The following is a 25749-nucleotide window of genomic DNA, read 5'->3' on the forward strand; positions in this document are numbered from 1 at the left end:
TAGTTTTGTTTAGAAGGGTCAAAGTGCAGTGTCCAGCTGGTCCTGTCCACAAAGGATCATTTCTATTTGTGTTTGTAGGACAGCACTGATATCCCTAATCTCACATAAACAATCGGGGTACAATGTGGACCCCCGGTGGTTTTTGAAGATGATTTAAAACTTTAAAAAATATATATATATATTAGAAGCTGTCAAATGAGTAAAAGTCATTGTCTTATAAAGGCACCCCTGTAAAAAGACTTATACAGTGAGCAGAAGGTGGAAATGCAGAATGCCTGTACCACAATTAATGAGTGGGGGAATTTGTTGTGTAGGATGTGTAAAGCAGGAGGCCCACTTGGAACGTTAAATCACAACAGAGATTATTTTGTGAAAATATGTTTGTGCTGACAGTAGTAGTCCAATATACATACACTAAACAAAAAGGTGCTAATATGAATGTCCAAAAGAGGCCATAAATAAATAAATACACAACAGTTCCTTTGTATAAATTCAGAACCTCTGATTGAACAATTCACTGTTATGTGATTTATTTGTTTGTTGTTCTTGTAAGAGCTGACAGTACACAATTTGTCCTGGGCCTCCTCCCCTCTGTCACAGCGAATGAGAGACGCCTGCCTTATGCCCACTAACCAGGAAAATATTTCCCAGCTTTTCCATGAGTACATTCTCTTTGTGCTGTTCTCTAGAAATGACAGGACATTTAGTATGTACTTAAATTGCCAATATTTGTAGCCAATATAATAATTTTAATGAAACCAAAATAAAATGATTATTTTAGACACAATATCTTATTTATTAATGTGGCATTCTTTAGTCAAAAGGGTTGCTATAACAACTGCACATGACTATAGCAAGAATCTACTATCCCTGCCTTTTTGGTCCCAAAAAAGATAGTCCAAAAAATTCAAGAGCTCGAGGAAAATTTTATAAAGTCTATGGAGTCTTTGAAGAGAAAAAGTTGCTGTATTACAAATAATAAAATCCTTAATTTAAGACTTTACAACAAATTTTTTAGCACATAATACTAATAAATAATACTTACTTAATGGGATACTGCACCCCAAAAATGAAAATTATCCCATAATGTACTCACCCTCAAGCCATCCTAAGTGTATATGACTTTCTTATTTCTGCCAAACACAATTATTCTAAATAATTGTAAATAAATCTTGAGTTATACTAAAAAATATCCTGGCTCTTCCCAGCTTAATAATGGAGGTTTTTAAGCTTCAAAAAGCACATCTATCCATCGTAATCCATATGGCTCCAGGGGGTTAATACAGGCTCTCTGAAGTGAAGCGATGCATTTTTGTAAAAAAAAATAATAAAAAAATCCTTATTTATAACTTTATATACTATAATCACTGGCTTCCTGTAACGGCCATATGCGATTCTAGTTCTGGCAGAAGAGTGATCATTTTTGGGTGAATCCTTTAATACTACTAATAAACTCTTCTAAACAATACATTCCTCATGTCAAGCAAAGTGAGGGATAACAGGACAGGAAGAGTAAACCTAAACAAAGTTCTGAAGTATTGTAAAGTACAGTCACAGTTTACTATGAACAATACTGATAGATTTGGAGCTAAACCATGTCATGCAATTGTGTAAAAACAGCTTCAAACAAAACAAGGTCTGTTTTTCAATTAAATATGCATGGAAACTCATCACACCATTTACTGACAATGAACAAGAATTGTCCTTGTCCACTACAGCTGAGTTTTGCTAATACAGTCAATAAACAGATGGAGTTTAACACATTAGTGCATTGAAATGTGCATCATTTAACTATCTTCACATTGCTATAATTAATTGAATTTGTAGTCAAAACTACATTTCCAAGATTTCTACATTTTTTAGACAGGTGCAGCCACATTTACTTTATTCAATAATTTCAATAGGAATCCACAAGAATTTCGCTACGGGTTCAAGTTGATCATGGATTCTTGGCTTAAAAGGGACTTGTAAGCTGTGAAAAATCTGCTACAATTTCACTAATGTGACAGCACCTTAACTGAATTGTCTGTGCGTCGAAATGCAAAAATGTAATACTTCGCAGTTTAGATAAATGAGGTCCTGCCTTGGAAGCTCTTACTTGGGTAAAATTAAGATAATCCTTTTCATAACAATTACAAAATATCAAAACATTCACAATCAAATATACCACCAATATTTTCAGTAATTATCCAAACTCACTCGCGCACAACACAGCCTCATCTACCCACAAATGCCTGCAAAAAATAAAAAATTGTAGCACACCTCAAAAAATATTTGATGTCTCATTCATATTGGAGTATGTACTGTTGTCAGTCAGTAAAGGCACTTTCAGGAATCCTGTGTGAAAATGGATTTATGCTTTCATATTTGGTTCATCTCTAGTGCATCCACTGGAGGATTCTTTGTTTTGGGCTTGGAGCCCAGAGCTTCAGCTTCTTTCAAAGTCGAGGTGAGGGGCTGTCCTAGAGTCTCTGGAAGAAACATGGTCAGGATCCCGATGATGAAAGCCAGAATTCCCACAATGAGCTACAGAATAAGAGAGAGAAGTTGTTACTGCAGCACTGTTCAGTCCAGAAAATGTATATTCATGTTGTATCATGCTTCAGTTCTAGAGTCTTACGCAATTGACAACACCGTCAACCGTAGGTTTTTGATTGCGGTTACATACCTGAGGCAGATAGATCCAGATGTCAGCGAGGTAAACGCAGAAAGGAGCCACTACACTTCCCACCCGACACATCATACTACCACTGCCTACAGCCAGAGACCTGCCGGACAACATATGGCGTCTGTTATTAAATATAGTGTCTAAACAATCACTAGAAAGCATAAATGTAACAATCATCCTACTGTACAGTGAACTTCAGAAACTGATGAAATATATTGTTACTAGATTTATATGTATTTGAACACTATAAATATTGTTATTGAAAATTAGCGATACTGGATAAAAATGAAACGAACTACAGCTGAGAGATGGAATGATTAAACAGCACAAACAGTTCAAATTATGATATTGTAGTGCATCAGAGTGTTTTATGTTACAGTAACATATCTATTGCAGACAGTGTGTATCCTGAGGTAATTAGTGATAGGCAGCCTAAAGGCTGGAATACACAGTTTTTTGCAGTCTGGATAAGTCAACGCTAGTCACTGAAAGTCAGAGCCAATCTGCAGATTTTCGGCAGTCAGACTTTACCACAAAAAAAATGCAGTGTGAGAGGGGAACAGACAAATGTTTGCTATTTTGAGCTGATTTTAGAACACATTGTTTTCATTTGTCATTGCTAGGAGATGCATGTTTCTGTGAGAGTTTGTTGTGTTCGGAGCATCCTAAAAGTCTGGTTGTTTCGTTCGGTGCATGATTCCCAGTATTTCTCTCTAACATTTATATGTTGACGCGTGTACGACCCCGTTCAGATTTTAAAAGTAGTGTGGTGTCTATCCTTTAGTGTTGACAATCTGGACTTATAGTGTATTAGTACAACAAATACCTGATAGTTGTGGGGTAAAGCTCACAGGTGTACAAGTAAATCAGACCGAATGCAATGGCGATGGCGAATTTCCCTGTCATACTCAGGACTATAGCCAATACCTCGATATCCTGAAACGAAGAGAGAGAAACACTTTGAAAATCCATTTATCAGCAACAATGTTTTAGTCATCCGCTGTTGGAAGTGTTTGCCAGTAGCAGGCAATAGTAGGGCTGCATTAAATTTGGGATCAGGCACAAGTCTAAACGTCCCCAAGACATATCCTCTCTGACCCTTCTCAGAACCAGGCTGTCATGGCGGGGAACAGAACACAGGAAGCAATAGCAAGTAACTCAATTTATTAATGACCAAAACAATGACACGGGCGTGGAATGGTAGCGCAGGGACTTCGATGGCCAGAAGTGATGACAGGAACCGTGAAGTGGTGAAACACAGAAGACGGAATCCACACAACCCAAACGATAATCCACAACGAAACGACAATCCACGAAGAACACGAACACCGGACGAGCGGGATGACAGGACTGGAACACCGACACAGGAGACATCAAACAACGATCTGACAAAGAGGACAAAAACCGGTGAGTATAAATAGGGTGAGGAAATGGACTGCAGCTGGTGGTGATATGATGATCAGCTGGAGCGGATCAGGTAATGACATCACACTCACGCCCACAACGCACGTGCATTCATACCACAACATAAACACGAGACGAGAAGGAACCAGAGAATAGTATACCGTGACAGTACCCCTCCTCCTAAGAACGCCTCCTGGCGTTCTCAGACTCCCTTACCTGTCGATTGTAATCATCGATAAGGGAGTGATCCAGGATGTCTCTAGCAGGTACCCAACTTCTCTCCTCCGGACCGTAACCTTCCCAGTCCACCAAGTACTGGAATCCGCGTCCCCTCCGCCTAGAGTCCAGAATACGGTTGACCGAATAAGTGGTTTCCCCATCTACGAGTCGCGGCGGGGGGGGAACCGGGACTGGCGGATTAATGTGCGAATGAAACACGGGCTTAATTTTGGATACGTGGAAGACGGGATGAATCCTCCTGTACGCCGGAGGTAAATTGAGGCGGACTGCCACCGGACTAATGATCTTGGTGACAGTGAACGGGCCAATGAATTTGGGAGCAAGCTTATTGGAGACGGAGCGGAGAGGAATGTTTCTGGTAGAAAGCCACACTTTTTGACCGACGATGTATACGGGAGGCCTTGACCGGTGGCGATCGGCCTTGGCCTTGGTGCGCGCCCCCACCTGGAGTAGAGTCTCACGGGCTCTAGTCCAGGTACGGTGACACCTCTGGACGAAGGCGTGAGCAGAGGGGACCGCGACCTCGGATTCCAGACTGGGAAAAATAGGTGGCTGGTAACCTAAACTACACTCAAACGGAGAAAGGCCCGTGGACGACACCGGTAACGTGTTGTGGGCGTACTCCACCATGGATAGTTGTTGGCTCCATGAGGAAGGATTCTTGGAGACCAAGCACCGCAACATCCTTTCCAGATCTTGGTTGGCTCTCTCAGTTTGGCCATTGCTCTGGGGATGGAACCCTGAGGACAGACTAACCGTCGCACCCAGTAATCTACAAAATTCTCGCCAAAATTTGGACACAAACTGGGGTCCCCTGTCGGAGACCACGTCCATCGGGAGGCCATGTAAACGAAAGACGTGATCTACGACAGTCAACGCTGTCTCCTTAGCTGAGGGTAATTTGGGTAAGGGGATAAAGTGAGCCGCCTTCGAGAACCGGTCCACCACGGTCAAAACGACTGTGTTACCCTGGGAGGGCGGGAGGGCGGTAATAAAATCTAGCGCGATGTGGGACCAGGGTCTCGAAGGGACTGGCAGCGGTTGGAGTAACCCATCTGGAGGTCGATTAGAAGTCTTACCAGTGGCACAAACTGAGCAAGCCAAGACAAAACTGTGAATGTCACGAGCCATAAGTGGCCACCAAAATCGTTGCTTAACCAAGAAACTGGTTCGGTTGACTCCTGGATGACAAGCCACGTTGGAGCAATGACCCCACTGAATGACGTCGGACCGTAATTCCTCCGGCACAAATAAACGATTCGGTGGGCAACCGGGCGGAGGCGTTACCCCTTCTAAGGCCGACTTGACCTTCGATTCGACCTCCCATGTGAGTGTGGAAACAAATAGGGTTTCGGGTAAAATGCACTCGGGAGTAGACGGGCGTTCGGAAGGCTCAAAAATACGAGATAATGAATCGGGTTTGATGTTTTTAGAACCCGGGCGGTACGAGAGAGTAAAATCAAAACGGCCGAAAAAAAGTGCCCACCGAGCCTGCCTGGAGTTCAATCTTTTAGCCGTTCTAATGTATTCTAGATTCTTATGATCAGTCCAGACGATAAAAGGTACCCCTGACCCTTCTAACCAGTGACGCCACTCCTCCAACGCTACTTTGACTGCCAACAACTCCCTGTTACCGATGTCGTAATTACGTTCGGCTGGGGACAAGCGATGAGATAAAAACGCGCAGGGATGCATCTTGTCGTCTGTAGAAGAGCGTTGGGATAGCACTGCACCTACCCCCACCTCTGACGCATCAACCTCCACCACGAACTGACGTGAAGAATCAGGGGCAATAAGGATGGGGGCTGAAACAAAGCGGCCTTTCAGTTTGGCAAACACAGCTTCCGCTGTGTCTGTCCACCTGAACGCCGTTCTGGGGGAGGTCAAGGCAGTCAGAGGTGCGGCTAGTTGGCTGAAGTTGCGAATAAAACGCCGGTAGAAATTGGCGAAGCCCAGAAACCTCTGTAGGGCCTTACGGGAATCTGGGCTTGGCCACTCGACCACAGCCTTAACCTTTTCAGGATCCATACGCACTCCTTCAGACGAAATGATGTGCCCTAGGAAAGGAACAGACTGTGCATGAAATTCGCATTTCTCCGCCTTGACAAAAAGCCCATTCTCTAGCAACCTCTGAAGCACTCGTCGGACGTGCTGCACATGTTCCTGGAGAGAAGATGAAAAAATCAATATGTCATCCAGGTAGACATAAATGAACTGATCTATCATATCTCGCAGCACATCATTGACGAGTGCCTGGAAGACCGCAGGGGAGTTGGACAGCCCGAACGGCATGACCAAGTATTCAAAGTGCCCCCTGGGGGTGTTAAACGCAGTCTTCCACTCATCCCCCTTCCTAATGCGAACCAAATGATATGCGTTACGTAAGTCCAATTTCGTGAAGACGGAAGCTCCCTGTAACCTCTCGAAAGCTGAAGACATCAACGGCAAAGGATAAGTATTCTTTACCGTGATGTTGTTCAACCCCCGGTAATCGATACAAGGTCGCAGAGAACCATCCTTCTTCCCCACAAAAAAGAACCCCGCCCCCGCTGGAGAAGAGGAAGGGCGAATGAACTTGGTTGCTAGAGAATCAGAAATATATTTCTCCATGGCCTCCCTCTCAGGAACAGACAGTGAGTATAACTTGCCCTTGGGCGGAGACTTACCTGGCAGTAAATCTATGGCACAGTCATAGGGACGATGCGGAGGGAGAGAAGCAGCACGAGACTTACTAAACACTTCCTTCAGGTCCAGGTACTCCCTGGGCACGCTAGACAAATCCCCTGCTTCCTCCTGAAACATAAAAACAGGCACAGACGAACAAGCAGACACAAGACAGGACTTATGACATTCCTTGCTCCACTCCAGCACAGTTCTTTGCTGCCAGTCTATACGGGGGTTGTGGTGGATGAGCCAGGGGTGTCCAAGAACGATGGGTGCGAGGGGTGAATCCAGTATGTAAAAAAAAATAGTCTCAGTGTGGTTGCCAGATGTGATGAGGGTAATCTCTTCAGTCGTGAGTGAAATAGTGGGAAGTTCTTGACCATTAAGTGCGTGTACTGCAATCCTGTGAGTGAGGGGCTTGAGGGGAATCTGAAACTTGAGTGCAAATGATTTGTCCATAAAATTACCTTCAGCCCCGGAGTCCAAAAGTGCTCTACAGTCGTGCTGGTGGACTGACCATCTTAGTCTTACCGGGAGGAGGGTAGATGTGGATGAGGTCTTCTTGGCGGAGATCCCACCCGATAGTAGCCTCATACTTACTATCGGGCTTGACCTTTTACCGGGCAGTTGTATGCGAAATGTCCCGTACCCCCGCAGTAGAGGCAAAGGCCCTGGGACCTCCGCCTTTCCCTCTCCTCCCGGGAAAGCCGAGCTCGCCCCACCTGCATGGGTTCGTGATCGTAGACGGGACTGACCGCGTCCCTGCCGCTGGACCTAGGACCCTCGGCTCCTTCCGGTGTGCGGGTGAACGACCCTCTTCGCTCGACTCGTGAGAGTCGAGCGTCCACCCGCAGTGCCAGCTCGATTAGTCCATTTAAAGATGTGGGGAGGTCCAGGGCGTAGATCTCCCTCTGGACGCGGTCAGCCAACCCATGCAGGAACATGTCCCACTGCGCCTCCTCGTTCCATCGACATTCGGCCGCCAGGGTCCGGAACTCGATGGAAAAGTCCGCAACCGACCTCTCTCCCTGATGCAGGTCGGCCAACACCCTGGCGGCCTCTCTCCCCGCGACGGCGCGGTCGAAAACTCGTCTGATTTCGGAGGAGAGTGTCTGGAACGAGGCGCAGCATGGGTCTTGGTTCTCCCACACCGCCGTTCCCCATAGCGCCGCCTTTCCCGTCAGAAGGGTCAGGACGAACGCTACCTTGGCCTGTTCAGTCTGAAAAGTTCTTGGTTGTAGCGCAAAATGCATCGAGCATCGTGTCAGAAAGGCTCTACAGTACCTGGACTCCCCGGAATAAGCCTCCGGAACCGGTAGGCGGGGCTCAGACTGGTGGTGGAACTCTGGTGGTGTGGGGGGAACGGCTGGTGCGGGTGGCGCAGTGGGAGCTCGCATTTGTTGGATCTGCTGGGTAAGCTCGGACACCTGCGCCACCAAAGATTGTACCGCACGACCCGTGTCATTCAAATTTCTCTCTTGGGAATCCATCCTACGTATGCTGTGCCGAATGAAGTCCTCCAACGAAGACGATGGTGCACTCGCTGCTTCCATGGTTTGGTCAGATCGTTCTGTCATGGCGGGGAACAGAACACAGGAAGCAATAGCAAGTAACTCAATTTATTAATGACCAAAACAATGACACGGGCGTGGAATGGTAGCGCAGGGACTTCGATGGCCAGAAGTGATGACAGGAACCGTGAAGTGGTGAAACACAGAAGACGGAATCCACACAACCCAAACGATAATCCACAACGAAACGACAATCCACGAAGAACACGAACACCGGACGAGCGGGATGACAGGACTGGAACACCGACACAGGAGACATCAAACAACGATCTGACAAAGAGGACAAAAACCGGTGAGTATAAATAGGGTGAGGAAATGGACTGCAGCTGGTGGTGATATGATGATCAGCTGGAGCGGATCAGGTAATGACATCACACTCACGCCCACAACGCACGTGCATTCATACCACAACATAAACACGAGACGAGAAGGAACCAGAGAATAGTATACCGTGACACAGGCAGCTGCCATAAACAGCCACTTAGATGACAGGTCTATTTATACATTTTTGAGCAACGGGGGCTGTACTCACGCCACACTCGGCCATTTCAGTGTGTCAGCAGTGCAGCTATTAGTTATGAGGGGCGACGTGATCCTGATGGAATATCATCCCACTAAAGCATTCTTCATAGCCTGTGCTTTTCAGTGACCAAGGCTGTTTAGAGACTGACTGAGAAATGCACTCCATAGATTACATATTTTACTTACATCCCTTGATTTCGATCATTCATATAGCTCCAGTTATGTGACCAATACATAATATATGAAAGAGTGCTGTTGTTCTTAATATGTTGATATTCAGACCAACAGCACAATTGTGATTCTTTTATACAGATCAGTGAACAATAAGGTAATATTGAATAAGTTTCTGTTTTTGACATAATATTGCCAGTTACTTAATCTATTTCTGGCTCGCCAACAAAAAGGATCTCATATGAAATAGTATCAGAATTAATGTTTTGTAAAAAACTCAGTGGTTAAATGGATTCAGTAATTCACTCATTTTGTTTCGTTCTGAATAAATCAGTGGCTGTATCTAAATATGCATACTTACTTATAGTAAGGTGAAATGAGTAGCATGTCTAAATTCACAATATTCATAACAGTTGGCGAAAAGTACCTGTATATCCAACTTTATTCAACAGACACTTTACTATCCCATGAGCCCATGGGAGAGGATTTGTAAAAGGTAGTGAAGCTGGTAGCAAATATTCATAATACACACATTCATACTATATTATAGAACATACTTTTTTAATTATTGTGAAGTAACTAGTTATTAAAAATAATTACCTCGAGTAACGAGGAGTAGGCGATAATCGGACGAAGCCATTGTTTGGAACAAATCAGTTGAGTGATTCAATGCGTCACTTTTATAAAGTACCGGTAAGTCGTTTAGTTACTGAATGAATCAGTGTTTTGAACGAATCGGTTGAGTGATTTAATGATTCACTCATAAAGTGTAACTTTCCGCCACCTACTGGTAGATTGGTGTAAGTTAGAAAGAGTCGCTGATATGTATACTAATAGTGCAAGAGTTTTGTGAATAAAAACTAATCTTTTTAGACACTATTGTTATAAATTACAACGTTTAACAACCATGAGGGTTAAAAGCAGTGAAATGTATTGATCTACTCTACCCAAGTAGAATCGGGGCAGATCTTCTGTCGGATAACATCTCCAAGATGTTAAATACCATTTGACTAGTAACCAAAAATCCAAATCACAGTCTCTACTGCACCAATTTAATTGATATTAATACTAGTGTAGAACATTGCATAGAAACTGTGTCTATTCCTCGTTTACTAAGATCAAATAATAAATCTACTGCAGGATCTAGAAAAAATCTAATTGTTATTAAAACAAAAAATCTCGGTATTAGTGAACAAAAACAATTTCTAAAGCTAGGTCTTCTAAACATTAGATCGCTCACACCTAAGGCGGTTATTGTAAATGAAATGGTCACAGATAATAATTTCGATGTTCTGTGCCTTACTGAAACCTGGCTTAAACCAAATGATTATTTCGGTCTAAATGAGTCTACTCCGCCAGGATACTGTTATAAGCATGAGCCCCGTCTGATCGGTCGTGGCGGCGGTGTTGCAACAATCTACAGAGATATCCTTAATGTTACTCAGAAAACTCGTCATAGGTTTAATTCGTTTGAAGTGCTTGTGCTAAATGTTACGCTCTTAGATGTAAGAAAAAAATCCCTATTATCTCTAGCATTGGCTACCGTATATAGACCTCCAGGGCCTTACGCCAATTTCCTAAAAGAGTTTGCTGACTTTCTATCAGATCTTTTGGTCAACGTCGATAAAGCATTAATTGTTGGAGATTTTAACATACACGTAGATAATTTAAATGATGCGTTAGGGGCTGCGTTTACAGATTTATTAAACTCCTTCGGGGTCAAGCAAAACGTCACCGGACCAACTCATCGTCTTAATCATACACTCGATTTAATTATATCATATGGAACCGATCCAACCGATATAGATATCATTCCACAAAGTGATGATGTCACTGACCACTACTTGGTAACTTGCATATTACGCACTGCTGTAATATGTCATGCTGCGCCACGTTATCGACCAGGTAGAACAATTCGTCCATCCACCATAGATCATTTCTCAAATAGCTTATCTGATCTGTCTCAGCTGCTGCCTGAACCCAAACAAACAGATGAATTAGACGAACTAACTAGCACTATGAGCAACATTCTCTCTAGAACATTGGATATTGTTGCACCCATTAGATTAAAAAAGGTCAGAGAAAAAAGTATAGCACCATGGTACAATAATACTACGTATGTTTTAAAGAGAGAAACCCGTAATTTAGAGCGTAAATGGAAAAAAACTAATTTAGAGGTCTTTAGAATCGCGTGGAAAGACAGTATGTCACTTTATAAAAAGGCACTTAAAACGGCCAGGGCTGAGCACCTCAGCAAATTAATAGAAAACAACCGAAATAATCCAAGGTTTTTATTTAATACCGTGGCTAGACTAACAAATAAACAGACGTCGTCTGAACAAAATACCTCGTTACAGTTTAGTAGTAATGATTTCATGAACTTCTTCACCGAGAAAATTGAAAGCATCAGAATCAAAATCGTAAACGTTCGATCTTTGCTCGCGCCTTATAATTCGGGCGCAATTATCACCCCGCAAGAACAATTACAATGCTTTACAACCATAGAACAAAAAGAGTTAAATAAACTTATCACTTCATCTAAAACAACAACATGTTTATTAGATCCTATACCAACTGAACTACTGAAAGAAGTGTTACCTGTAGTGGAAGAGCCTCTTCTCAATATTATTAACTCATCTTTATCTTTAGGTCATGTTCCAAGAACGTTCAAGCTGGCAGTTATAAAACCTCTTATTAAGAAACCACAATTAGATCCAAATAACCTAGCAAATTACAGACCCATTTCGAATCTTCCATTTATGTCAAAAATATTAGAAAAAGTTGTGTCCGCTCAACTCGGCTCTTTCTTGCAAGAAAACGACATCTATGAAAAGTTTCAGTCTGGATTCAGGCCTCATCATAGCACTGAAACTGCGCTTGTTAGAATCACAAATGATTTACTTTTAGCTTCGGACCAAGGCTGTATCTCAGTACTAGTTTTACTTGATCTTAGTGCTGCGTTCGATACTATAGATCACACAATACTCTTAGATCGACTACAAAATTACACTGGTGTTCAAGGACAAGCATTAAGCTGGTTCAGGTCATACTTATCTGACCGCTACCATTTCGTCTACTTAAATGGAGAAAAATCGATTATAACTTCGGCAAACTATGGAGTGCCGCAGGGATCTGTGTTAGGCCCTTTATTATTCTCAATATATATGCTGCCACTTGGTAATATTCTAAGGAAACATGGAATTAGTTTCCATTGTTATGCTGATGACACTCAAATATATATTTCCTCACGGCCAGATGAATACGCTAAATTATCCAAATTGACAGATTGTGTTAAAGATATAAAAGATTGGATGACGCATAATTTTCTTTTATTAAATCCAGACAAGACAGAGGTAATACTTATCGGTTCTAAAAACCGTCCACAAAACCTTTCACAGCACGACTTTAACATAGTAGGATGCCCTGTTACTCTATCCGCTACAGTAAAAGACCTGGGTGTTACATTAGACTGCAACCTGTCTTTTGAAAAGCATATTTCATATGTTACAAAAACAGCCTTTTTCCACCTTAGAAACATTGCTAAGCTACGTAATATGCTATCAGTCTCTGATGCAGAAAAGTTAGTTCATGCATTCATGACCTCGAGACTAGATTACTGTAATGCTTTATTAGCTGGTTGTCCTGCATCTTCAATAAACAAGCTACAGTTAGTCCAAAATGCAGCCGCTAGAGTTCTTACTAGATTAAGAAAATATGATCATATAACACCGATTTTATCATCACTTCATTGGTTACCTATAAAGTTCCGTATTAATTACAAGGTATTGCTTTTGACTTATAAAGCTCTAAATGGTTTAGCTCCAGTCTATTTAACGGATCTTCTATCGCCTTACAATCCATCGCGCTCTTTAAGATCACTAGATTCGAGGTTTCTGGTCATTCCTAGGATATCCAGATCCACCAAAGGAGGCAGAGCATTTTCACATTTAGCTCCGAAGCTCTGGAATAGCCTTCCTGATATTGTTCGTTGCTCAGACTCGCTCTCCCAGTTTAAAACTAGACTGAAGACGCATCTATTTAGCCAGGCATTCATATAAATTTTTTATCTTACAGTTACTGTAAATTCGGCCTCTAGTTCATAAACGCCAGAGGAGAACTGGCCCCCGACTGAACCTGGGTTCTCCCAAGGTTTTTTTTTCTCCATTGGGTCACCTGATGGGGTGTTAGGACACCATTAGGTCACTGGATGGAGTTTTTCGGTTCCTTGCCACTGTTGCCTTTGGCTTGCTCAGTTGGGGATATTCAAATTAATTAACCAATCATACCATTGATCAGCTCTACCAAACTTGGATGTCTTTTTTCCAGTAATAAACAAACATTAAGTTGTTTTGATTGATACTGTGAAGCAGCTTTGATACAATCTGTATTGTGAAAAGCGCTATATAAATATATTTGACTTGACTTGACTTGACTTGATTCTGATTCAGTTATGTGTGAGCTTGGCATTTACTGAAGTAGCAACTGAAACATTGTTACTTTTTTAACCTTTCATCCAACAGCAATGCTAAACTGACATACAAGGCATGTGCACATGTTTTACTCTCAAAAAGCCAAGATTATCTTACACCTGCAGATCTAGGCTGCTAGGACATTGCGAAAACCGCCACTTATTTTAAGTTAAACTGAAGTTTTGCACTGACCAGAAGGGGAAAGTTGTCCAGTTGACACTTGAAACGAACTACAGCACAGAGAGAGGAAGACATACTGACATGACTACTGTGTCAAACATATTAAAAAATAATTTAGTATGTAAAAATAATTCACATGCACAGGTGGTTAAACGCAGGTCTTGTGACACCAGCGATAAAACCATGTGGATATCTGCATTGAAGCAATCTGTAACATACAGCTTGTTATTAATTATTAAATTCAAGCAAGACAAGTTTGACAGTCAGTTTGACATGCACAATAAGGTTTTTGGGCTACCAATCACAAAAACAAGGAATAACAATATTGTTTTCGGCAGAATTGTATATCCTAGAAAGTAGCCTGGTTTCTTAAAGGGGTGGTAAAACACGATTTCACTTTTCTGACTTTAGCTAGTGTGTAATGTTGCTGTTTGAGCATAAACAACATCTGCAAAGTTACAGCGCTCAAAGTTCAAAGCAAAGGAAGATATTTGCTTTTAAAGAAATCAATTTCTAAGGACTAAAGCAAACGGCCGGTAGGGACTACACGACATTCCTCCAGTGTTGCTGACATCACTAACCCCAATATTTACATAAACCCCTCCTCCGAGAATACTAAATAAGGGGGGCGAGGCCATTTTATATTGCTGTGGAGAAGAGTTGTTGTGGTATACTAGGCTGTTGTTGCCGGAATGCCGTCGAAACGCTGTTATTTTCATCCGGATTGCAGGTCCACTTTGTTCAGCCTTCCTAGGGTCGCGGGAGTTTAGGGATCAATGGTTAATTATTACCCAAATCTCACTCTCTGTGCTGCACATTTTACGGAGGAAAGTTTCCACAATCTTCGTGTGCTCAATGCAGGATTCGCACAACAGCTTGTCCTGAAAGATGGAGCAGTTCCACAGGGATTAAAGTTCTCCGTCGCTACGACGGATTTCCGTTCATTGCAGTGAGTCTATGACGGATGTCCGTCAATTGCAGGGTTCCCGTCTGTCCATGCCCTAAATTCACTTTTCATAATTTTAAGGCCGTAAATAGGCTTTCGTTTCTCAAATAGTGTGATAAATGTCTTAATTTTAGTTTGAATAGCTCTTAAATTAAGGAAAGACGAGCTGTTAACCCTGCTGAGGGGGATGTGATAAAGCCTGGATTGGAGCGAAAGCAAGTTCCTCTGTCCAATCTAAGCATTCTGTAATCACTTCGCTTATGGTCCACTTCGGGTTTTCAATTCCTGCTCACGGAAAAACTGCTCCGTATTCACTCATTTAATTTTAGTTTTTGAGAAGTGCATGTCAGGCTGCAGCTGGTTTGCTGCTGTCCGAATTCGAGCGTGTTTTTTCGAGCGCGAATTCGGGCGCCCCCCGCAGCGTTGGTCTTGTTTCACACTCAACTTCATTCTACCGAACCCTGGTGCGTTTGCGTGCATATTACGTCATCGCAAACGTGCACGGCGCATGATAGAAAACAGAACGCGGGAACTTCGGACTTGCGTCCTTGGTAGTTCAGACTTGCCAAGTTCAACTCAGGAGAACGAACATTCCCGAGGACGAGAGGACGTGAGTCCGGTTATTCTGCAAATGGAACAGCGCAGCGGCGTTCTTGATCGCGTCACTCAGCGCGCTCTGGCTACTCCGGTTATGTCTTTGTATATTTTAGGCAACAATAAAACGAAATATGGTATAAAATACAACTCTGCATCTTTTCATCAACAATAAAACGAAATATATATAAAACGCCTCTTTTCATTTATAAATGAACATATTATCATTAACATATTGGCCAAACAAATGTGGTTCACGCAACGCACATTGATTATCTTCACTGCATATATTTATAACAAAACGAAATATAAAACACAACCCTGCTGCTATTTTGTTTTCATTTTAAAAATATGAAACAATATTGATCATTAAAACTGACATTTAACAAACAGAGGCAGGGTTGTATCGTTTTATTTTATTATAAATGTACACATACAGTGAAGAGAATGCATAGTAAAATATATATAAATAATATTTTATATATTTTAGAATATAACATTACACAACCCTGTCTCTTTTTGTTAAATGTCAGTTTTAATGATCAATAATATCCAGTATAAAAGTATAAGTAGCCTAATAGGTAGGCTAAAAGAAGCTATACAATGAGAAATAAAACAAACAATTCAGTCAAACATTAACTTTGTAGCCTATTAGAGAGCTGACTAAAGTTAAATAGCCTAAATAAAACTTCACTTTGCCCTCAGCCAAAACCATTTGCCATGGAACAAACTATATTTTAATGTAGTTTAGCATGTTTGGTCTTATAAGATAAATAAAAACATGCACATGGTTGATTATTTGTCAAGCTAAGTAATTATTTTTCATAGATTAAAATAGCTTTTAAAATACGCAAACTGGCAATATTAAAGCTGTTTAAAACATCTCCCCTTAAAACGCTATTGGTCTCGACTATTTAAATAAAGTTAAAGGAATGTGTCTTGGCCTAAAAAAAGTTCAGTCAGAAGAATTTTTTTCACTTTACTCCCTGAGTTCCAACTTCAGAACAGAAGCTGTTGTTTACGGGCCACAACCTGTAAGTATGATTTCTTTTTTTCCTGTAATAGTTCGTATTGTTAATTGTACGTTGTAGCAAGGAAGGAAACAAATGACAACGCTGTTTGTCTCTGCAAACCAGCTTGTTAAATGCTCATTCATACTTAACGTTATCCGACAAACACCAAACGTTACAAACTTTTTTTTTTTATCTCAACAGCGAACTTGGAATTAGAGTAAATTATTCTTTGATTAGAGCTTTTATGTATTGTTTATCTGTATGCTTGTTTATCTACAGGCATGCTAAACATGGTTCTTTGTTTGATTTGGCAGCTGATGTTTAGTGTTCGTTTTGGGTTAATAGTTCTGGCGACAGATATTTGGCTACAATCGTTCTAAAAATACAAAAGTAACGGTGGCATACAGTCAGAAACGATCACTATAGATCCGCACTCTTTACTCAAAAAAAAATCCCTTTGAGGACTGTGGTATAATTTGTTAGACCGATTATATGAAATTCTTGTTTATGGAGCTTATTTTTTGTAATGCTATTGTTTTGTTATGAGTTAAAAAAAGAATATATATATATATATATATATATATATATATATATATATATATGTAAGCATTAAGTTCAAGTCACTTAAGATAAACATGCTTTACATTTAATCAGCATTTCAGTATTATGTGTTCCAGGAATATTCTTTTCCTATACGTTTCTATTTAGGTCATGTTCACTTTAAGTTCGCATGGTTCTAAATGTCCTATCTCGTGACCCGTAGTCCAAGGAATGCTCTCGCACTTCACGCGCGTTTCAAGTCTGTTAAAAACTGCATTTCTTTCCACCGTATCTGTCGACTTCTTGTGTCTGGCGTAGCATCGCCGGTATGTATATCTTGTTTTGTGAGATTGTCTGGAGCTATTCTTTATTATTTTTGATATTTGTGATAGTCTAAATGTACGGTTATGTTAATGCTAGCTCTCGCGTGTGTCTTTGTTGTACGTTAAATGTGCTATAAGGACCTGAATGTTGTTCACATGTATTTCTGCTCTTATAATAATGTAAAATGAGTACAAACGAGATGCAACGGGAATAGTGTAAATTAGCCTTTATTCATGTGGTATGTTTAGGTTGAATGAATTTGGCGCGACACTAATTGTTCTTGCTCTGTGTTGCAGTTTCACAAATTTCTCTAACTCCAATAAACCTGTCGAACTACGAATTAATCTTCAGAGTCTTGGTGTGGGGAAAAAGTTTAGCTGGCCGTCAGGATATTAAGTAAACATTGAGGATGGCACAACTATAATAATTAGTAAAATTAAATAACAGCGTATCTAAAAAGTAATGAGACAACAAAAAACAAACCTTTTTGAAATGTTGTTTAACAGCCGTTCTTGAACAGGTTCTGCTCGATCATCTTCACTAACGTTTCCCCGGGTCCGATTGGTTTTATTGACGCCATTGTTTATAATACACCAAAGCACAAACTACCGGTAAAGGTAGGGGGTGTGACATTTCCGGAAAACGTGCACTGGGCGGTTAGCGAATCACAACACACTGGGCCAGCTAACCAATCTGGGACTGGCTTCATAGAACCCAGAAACCATCAGACCGTTTTTACAAGGAGGGACAGAGCAGTGTAGAATAAAGGTAAAATATGTGAAAAATAATGAAATTTTTTAAAAACGAAGCATGAACACATGTTACAGTGCACCCCACAAACACAATCAAGCCTTTTGAAAAAATGTGTTTTACCACCCCTTTAAAGGTGCTGCAATATCTTGATTGGATCATATGCAGTGAATGTATTACTGCTGTTTAAAGCACTAGGGAAGAAGATTGAAAGAAATTGAGAAAGTAGGTGGAAAAAGGTTAATTACAAACAACAAAAGACTGATGCGCAGCTGCCCCAGTTACCATGTGAAAAGCAAACACACACACATGTCCTTTCTTGCCAGGGTTAATCATTCATTTTAATAATCACTCAGTTTCTCCAATATGATGATGATGCAACTTGTTGCATATTGGTTCTAGATCTATCAAAACAACTTAAAATTACGAGTTATGGTCAGCTGTCAAGTTGATTTAGCCAGATTGATATTTTAAAGTTTTTTTGCTTTTAGTATGAATATGTTAGCCTTATTGTTATAAGCTAATGTGCTCCAAAACAATGACAAAATTCACATTTAGAAGACCAAACCCAACGCTGAAAATGAAAATCAGTTTGATGTCAGAATCCAACGTCAGATTGACGTTAATCTCCAACGTTGGACAGACGTTGTATTGTGGTTGAAAAAGAAAATCTTGTTGACGTCAGAAACCAACATCAGTCGGGTTCTGACGTCAACCCGGCTTTGATTTCTAACCAAAATGCAACCCCTGCAACCAAAATCATCCCCTGACTGACGTAACTACTTTCTACTCAAGGACCTTGACAGAAATGTAGTGGAGTAAAACGTACGATATTTGTCTTTCAAATGTAGTGAAGTTAAAGTAAGATGTTTCCAGAAAAAATAATACTCAAGTATTTGAAAAAATACTTTTTACAGATACTCAAAAAGAGTACTTAAGTACAGTATTTAAGTAAATGTTACTGTCCACCTCTGGAAATTTGAATGACTCATTTTAGAATTTTGTGGCCCTGCTATGAAAAATAAATGCACAGCCTAGAAAAGAGAGAATATATAACTCTCTCTCTCTCTCTCTCTCTCTCTCTCTCTCTCTCTCTCTCTCTCTCTCTCTCTCTCTCTCTCTCTCTCTCTCTCTCTCTCTCTCTCTCTCTCTCTCTCTCTCTCTCTCTCTCTCCAGGTCCTTCTCAAAAAATTAGCATATTGTGATAAAGTTCATTATTTTCCATAATGTAATGATAAAAATTAAACTTTCATATATTTTAGATTCATTGCACACCAACTGAAATATTTCAGGTATTTTATTGTTTTAATACTGATGATTTTGGCATACAGCTCATGAAAACCCAAAATTCCTATCTCAAAAAATTAGCATATCATGAAAAGGGTCTCTAAACGAGCTATTAACCTAATCATCTGAATCAACTAATTAACCCTAAACACCTGCAAAAGGTTCCTGAGGCTTTTAAAAACTCTGTTTTTAATTTCCAACAGGTTTTAATTTCATTACTCAAAACCGCAATCATGGGTAAGACTGCCGACCTGACTGCTGTCCACAAGGCCATCATTGACACCCTCATGCAAGAGGGTAAGACACAGAAAAAAAATTCTGAACAAATAGGCTGTTCCCAGAGTGCTGTATCAAGGCACCTCAGTGGGAAGTATGTGGGAAGGAAAAAGTGTGGCAAAAAACGGTGCAAAACGAGAAGAGGTGACCGGACCCTGAGGAAGATTGTGGAGAAGGACCGATTCCAGACCTTGGGGGACCTGCGGAAGCAGTGGACTGAGTCTGGAGTAGAAACATCCAGAGCCACCGTGCACAGGCGTTTGCAGGAAATGGGCTACAGGTGCCGCATTCCCCAGGTCAAGCCACTTTTGAACCAGAAACAGCGGTAGAAGCGCCTGACCTGGGCTACATTTACATTACATTTACATTTATTCATTTAACTCAGGGGTTTTCAAACTGTGGGTCGAGACCCATTTGTGGGTCGCAGATTGGGAAGAGGTGGGTCGCGCAGTCACTATTGGCTGCAGCAAAATTTACGCGCGGCGTTCTCCTTTTTCCAAAGCGCTAGGGCGGTTGCACTCCGGAGGCGTCTGTCGTTGCTAAGCGCAACCATCAGCTGCGATCTCCGTTACAGCAAGGAAAACGCTTTCGGCATTCTGAAAAGTTGAGATGTTTTTATCTCGATGCGGCGCGGACGCGCTTGGAAAAAAACGAGATCGTGGCACCGCGAGCATCCATTATGAGCGCGCATACCGCGCGCCTACATTTGAATACGCGATATGTGAACAGGCCCTTAATCTGTCGTCTGTTCAACACAGCGCTGTTGTCTTTCAGATATGGTCTTCGTAAGAGTGCGATGTTTGCATTCCCTTGCATGCATTTTGCTACCTACCAACACAAGGAAAATTTTTATGTAAAACGTATTTCACATGTACACACACGAGGACGAAAGTGTTTTCTGCGCTGAACAACGTGATGAGTTTAACAACACTTGTAGCAGAAATATTAGTATTGAAAATCTAGGTCATGGCCCTACTGTCAAATAAAATAATTTAGAAAATAAAATTATTTGTTGTTATATCAAAACTTTGGTTAAGATTAAAATTACTTAATCTTTAATTTCTTCGTGTCTGGGTAAATTAGTTGAGGCAGCAGACAAGAACTACTCAGTATTCTTCACTTTATTTCAACAGCAATTAGGCTGCTATTTTAATTCTACATTATTTTGATAATGTACCATAAGTTTGTATTGCAATTAAACTTGTATGTCTTTCATACTATGACAAGGAGAAAACTGCTCTGAAGAGATCTAACGCCTTCCACCCCACCCCACATTCATGCTTTTTAAAAATCATTTTGGTGGGTCTTGAGATAGATTATTCTTGTCTAGGTGGGTCCTGGAATGGAAAAGTTTGGGAACCCCTGATTTGGCTGACGCTTTTATCCAAAGCGACTTACAATTGCTATGCATGTCAGAGGTCGCACGCCTCTGGAGCAATAGGGGTTAAGTGTCTTGCTCAGGGACACATTGGTGTCTCACAGTGGATTCGGACCCGGGTCTCTCACACCAAAGGCATGTGTCTTATCCACTGTGCCATCACCACCCCTCTGCGCTACAGAGAAGCAGCACTGGACTGTTGCTCAGTGGTCCAAAGTACTTTTTTCGGATGAAAGCAATTTTTGCATGTCATTCGGAAATCAAGGTGCCAGAGTCTGGAGGAAGACTGGGGAGAAGGAAATGCCTGAAGTCCAGTGTCAAGTACCCACAGTCAGTGATGGTCTGGGGTGCCATGTCAGCTGCTGGTGTTGGTCCACTGTGTTTTATCAAGGGCAGGGTCAATGCAGCTAGCTATCAGGAGATTTTGGAGCACTTCATGCTTCCATCTGCTGAAAAGCTTTATGGAGATTAAGATTTCATTTTTCAGCACGACCTGGCACCTGCTCACAGTGCCAAAACCACTGGTAAATGGTTTACTGACTATGGTATTACTCTGCTCAATTGGCCTGCCAACTCTCCTGCCCTGAACCCCATAGAGAATCTGTGGGATATTGTGAAGAGAAAGTTGAGAGACGCAAGACCCAACACTCTGGATGAGCTTAAGGCCGCTATCGAAGCATCCTGCGCCTCCATAACACCTCAGCAGTGCCACAGGCTGATTGCCTCCATGCCACGCCGCATTGAAGCAGTAATTTCTGCAAAAGGATTCCTGACCAAGTATTGAGTGCATAACTGAACATAATTACTTGAAGGTTGACTTTTTTTGTATTAAAAACACTTATTTTATTGTCGGATGAAATATGCTAATTTTTTTAGATTAGGAATTTTGGGTTTTCATGAGCTGTATGCCAAAATCATCAGTATTAAAACAATAAAAGACCTGAAATATTTCAGTTGTTGTGCAATGAATCTAAAATATATGAAATTTTAATTTTTATCATTACATTATGGAAAATAATGAACTTTATCACAATATGCTAATTTTTTGAGAAGGACCCGTATATATATATCTTTGTAACATACTTTACTCTAAATACATTTCATGCTTCCTTTCATTTATCAAACTACCTGTTTCCGAATAGCATATGTTTTTAAAAGTTTATCAAAACCTAAACTAACATATGTTAATGTCAGCATGAAACAAATCTATCTATCTTCTATCTATTTTCTAAGTGCAGGTTACTGGTCTCATTGTAAAATAATTTGCTAACGCTTTATTTTACAGTGTCCCTGTTACACATTTTACATGTAGTTACTATAGTAATTACTATAGTAGTTACATGCAACCAAACCTTAACCCTAATCCTAATTATATAGTAAGTACATGTAGTTAATTACTATTACTTAGTAATTAATTGTATAATTACACTGTAACAAGGGCACCTTAAAATAAAGTGTACCCAAAAATTAATCCGTGCTTATCATTCTTTTTTTTATTTCGAACTCTTGTCGAATCCAAATCTCGTAACTGAATATTCCAGTGAAAACGACAGGCGTATGCAGGACTGAATTTAACAGTGTACTACTATATCACAGTGTGCATATATCACATGGATGCTCTCACTCACACACACACACACACACACACACACACACACACACACACACACACACACACACACACACACACACACACACACACACACGATATCATACCTGGGGCACCACAATAATGAGCATGCAGGCTACTCCACCGAGCAGCAGAGCCGGGGCACATGTACTCTTCCTGCCGACCCGATCCATTGCAAAGCAGCCAATCAAGTATGACGGAATCTCAACAGCACCTACAGTAGTAGCAGTCAAATAAAGGATAGTTAAGTGCTGTTCACTTCAGTACTACTAAAACTGAACTGCATGTAGCTCAGTGGAAATGCTCAAAATCCAGCAATGCAATACGTAAGGCATCATGCTAGTAGATGTGTTTGCATGTTTTTGTATCTCGTACTAATTTTCATTTAAACTTATTTTTGGCTTTAAAGAATAGCTCACCCAAAAAGTTAAAAAAGATAATTTTACAATTAAAGCTTTCAAGTTAAGGACAAGTGCACAAAGCAATCTTATAATTATTTTTTGGTCCTTTTCCCGACAAGCTTAAAAGCTACACTCTCCATTCATTGCCAACCAACCGTTTATTTTCTGTTCCATGGAAAAATTATGTGATTGAGGTTTGGAATTCTGATCTGAAAAAAATAGTTATTCAATTTAAAGCATCCAAACCTTCTTGAGAACAAATGCAAGCACATTCAAAAATAAACACACATCAGTCCATTACCAGCCAGGAAGAGGTTGATATACTGATTTCCTCCCAGGTTGACAGACCCCAGGCTGAAGACATAGTATCCCAAGCTTCCGATGAACCAGATAGCCCAGCAGGTGGCGCTGCGACCAGCCATTTTCAAGCTTCCAAACATGTCCAGGATGCTTAGCCTCTTCTCGACTTCCATTGCGGTCCCACCCGATTGCTTATTATCCTTTAACAGTGCTCCATCACATTTATCCTTTAACTCTGACACCTAAGATCAGTGATACATTTAAATAAACACAAGCTGTTAACAATACCACTTTTTGTCATATCCGTTACTTTGCACAACTGTTCTAATCTTTCAATCAAGCACCTAAAATATTTCATTATAAAGTTCAAAGTATCTCAGCATTATGTAGCCTACTGATCCTAGTTTTGGTCTAGGGAAGTAATTTATAAATGTAAATAATATGATCAAATGTGTTAGTTTTGCCCCAATCCTCGCAAATGCTAGCAACAGATTTTTGGCAGCAATTGCTTTGTGATATTTATTTTTAAAATGCTTCTTTTAAAATTGCATTTTAATTCATGGTACCTCTTTTAAAATTGCATTTTAATTCATGGTACCTCTTTATTTTTGCAAGTCACTTTTCTTTCAATTTCCTTATTTTAATGTGGAGTCTGATAGTGTGTGATAATGTGGTGTAATGCTGTTTAACATCAAAGTATATTCTGGTATATAAGGTATATTCTGAAAATTTTTACCAAAAGTCTGAGATGGGTATATTTCATGGCAGGAACAGAATTCCATGTGTTGTCAGAGTGAGTCTACCTTAAGGGTGGGTGGCAGGCCATTGAAGTAGGCCATAGTGTCCAGCAGCTCCTGGGCTTCTTTGTACCGCCCTTTAGCCATTAGGTAGAAGGGTGTTTCTGGAAACTTCCAGCAGTAGAGCAAGAATGGAGAGGTACTGAGAGTGAGGATGATCTGGTAGATCCACCAGACACGAACAAGATACCCTACTAGAGCCACTACCATGATACCCACAGCAAAGGCAGCGTGAACATGCATAGAGGTCCATGTGCGCACCTTATTTCCTGTAAACTCTGTCACATACACAAAGACTACAACCAGATACCCGCTCGACACCTGCCAACATACACAGAGATAGAGAGAGAGAGAGTTGGGTTAAAGGGTAAGTTCGGCGTTTTACAAGTAAAGCCCTGTTTTAAGATCGTTTCTGATGAAATAGAACGGTTAAGATAAAAATTTGGACAAATGCTGCTGTCCCCGAGAATTTTAGGTGTTTGTGTTAGCACCCCCCCACCTATACAATGGTTTCATAGGTGCACTGGAACAATCATTCATATAAACGCATTAAACTTTAGTTTACAAAGACGTGAAACTCACCGAGTGGTCTGGGGTGTGCACTGATATGCTCACGCAAAAATCGCTGCAAAAGAAGCTTTCCAACAGGTGTTTTACCACTCGTTATAAAACAATGGACCTATTTTTCCAACGCCTCACAATCGCCCTCTTGCAAAAACTATGATAAAACCTGTTGGAAAGCTTCTTTTGCAGCGATTTTTGCGGGGGGGGGATGCTAACACAAAAACCTAAAATTCTCAGGACAGCAGCATGTGTCCAACTTTTAATCTTAACCGTTCGATTTCATCAGAAACAATCTTAAAACAGGGCTTTACTTGTAAAACGCCGAACTTACCCTTTAAGGTTGCTTCTGGCACTTCTAATCAGACACAGCTAATCAGCTAATTCAGTTTTGGCACAGCAAAACAATAATTCTAAATAAATACACTGATATCTTCAAAACATCAGAGACCAGGAAATGTTTTAAAGCAGCTGAAACATTCACAATTGATTTACTTCTGTTTTGAGCAGCCCGGTAATCTAGAGGCTGATGCATTTTTTAACAGGCCTGAAGTTGTTGTTTGTTTTTAACTACAATTTAAATAGTTATAGGAATAGGAAATAACTTATAAAGTGTTAAATTGCTTTGTTGTGTTTTAATTTAATACAATAGAATGACTTTTCGAGTTTTCACAATATTTTTTATTGTTTCAGCCATTTATGTCTGGAGCTTCTCAGCTGTGATGAGCATGAATGTGCATGCATGAATGTAAGTATTATGAACATGGACCAATTAATTTACCATGGCAAGAAGGAAACGCATCACCACAAAGAGGTAGTAGTTTTCTGCGAAGGCCACAGTCACTCCAAAAATAAACTGGCACAAGCTGGTAGCCATCAGAATGGGCCGTCTACCAATTCTAGAAAATGGGAAAGCAAATTTTTTTTATATTAAACATGATTTTCATTATCTACAGAAAACTTTAGGAAGCTTCAGACAACAAAATAGCTTTATATAAACTTTTGCTTTAAATTCAATTCAACTGGAGCTTCTACAGCTTAATCTCTGTGTTTCCAAACACCT

At 40.7% G+C, this 25749-nt stretch overlaps 1 protein-coding gene across 2 annotated transcripts in view; it reads right to left on the bottom strand.

Moving 5' to 3' along the window:
- Positions 1-477: 477 nt before the first annotated feature.
- Positions 478-25749, bottom strand: part of slc22a16 (solute carrier family 22 member 16) — a 28005-nt gene continuing 2733 nt past the window's right edge. Inside the window, exons 3-10 of one of the 2 annotated variants that reach the window (XM_077220087.1) lie at positions 25468-25585; positions 24387-24446; positions 24132-24236; positions 23330-23570; positions 22714-22841; positions 3495-3604; positions 2669-2768; positions 478-2526 (exon numbers count right to left, since the gene is read on the bottom strand). In XM_077220087.1, the coding sequence (XP_077076202.1) occupies positions 2362-2526; positions 2669-2768; positions 3495-3604; positions 22714-22841; positions 23330-23570; positions 24132-24236; positions 24387-24446; positions 25468-25585 (1027 nt within the window). In that variant the 3' untranslated portion in view covers positions 478-2361. Of the gene's footprint in view, positions 2527-2668; positions 2769-3494; positions 3605-22713; positions 22842-23329; positions 23571-24131; positions 24447-25467; positions 25586-25749 lie in introns of both variants that reach the window. The other variant, XM_077220086.1, reaches the window with a different exon arrangement.

Source organism: Siphateles boraxobius, unplaced genomic scaffold (genome assembly GCF_051911475.1).
Source record: "Siphateles boraxobius isolate OS27281-9 unplaced genomic scaffold, OSU_SipBor_1 8, whole genome shotgun sequence".
NCBI lineage: Eukaryota > Metazoa > Chordata > Actinopteri > Cypriniformes > Leuciscidae > Siphateles > Siphateles boraxobius.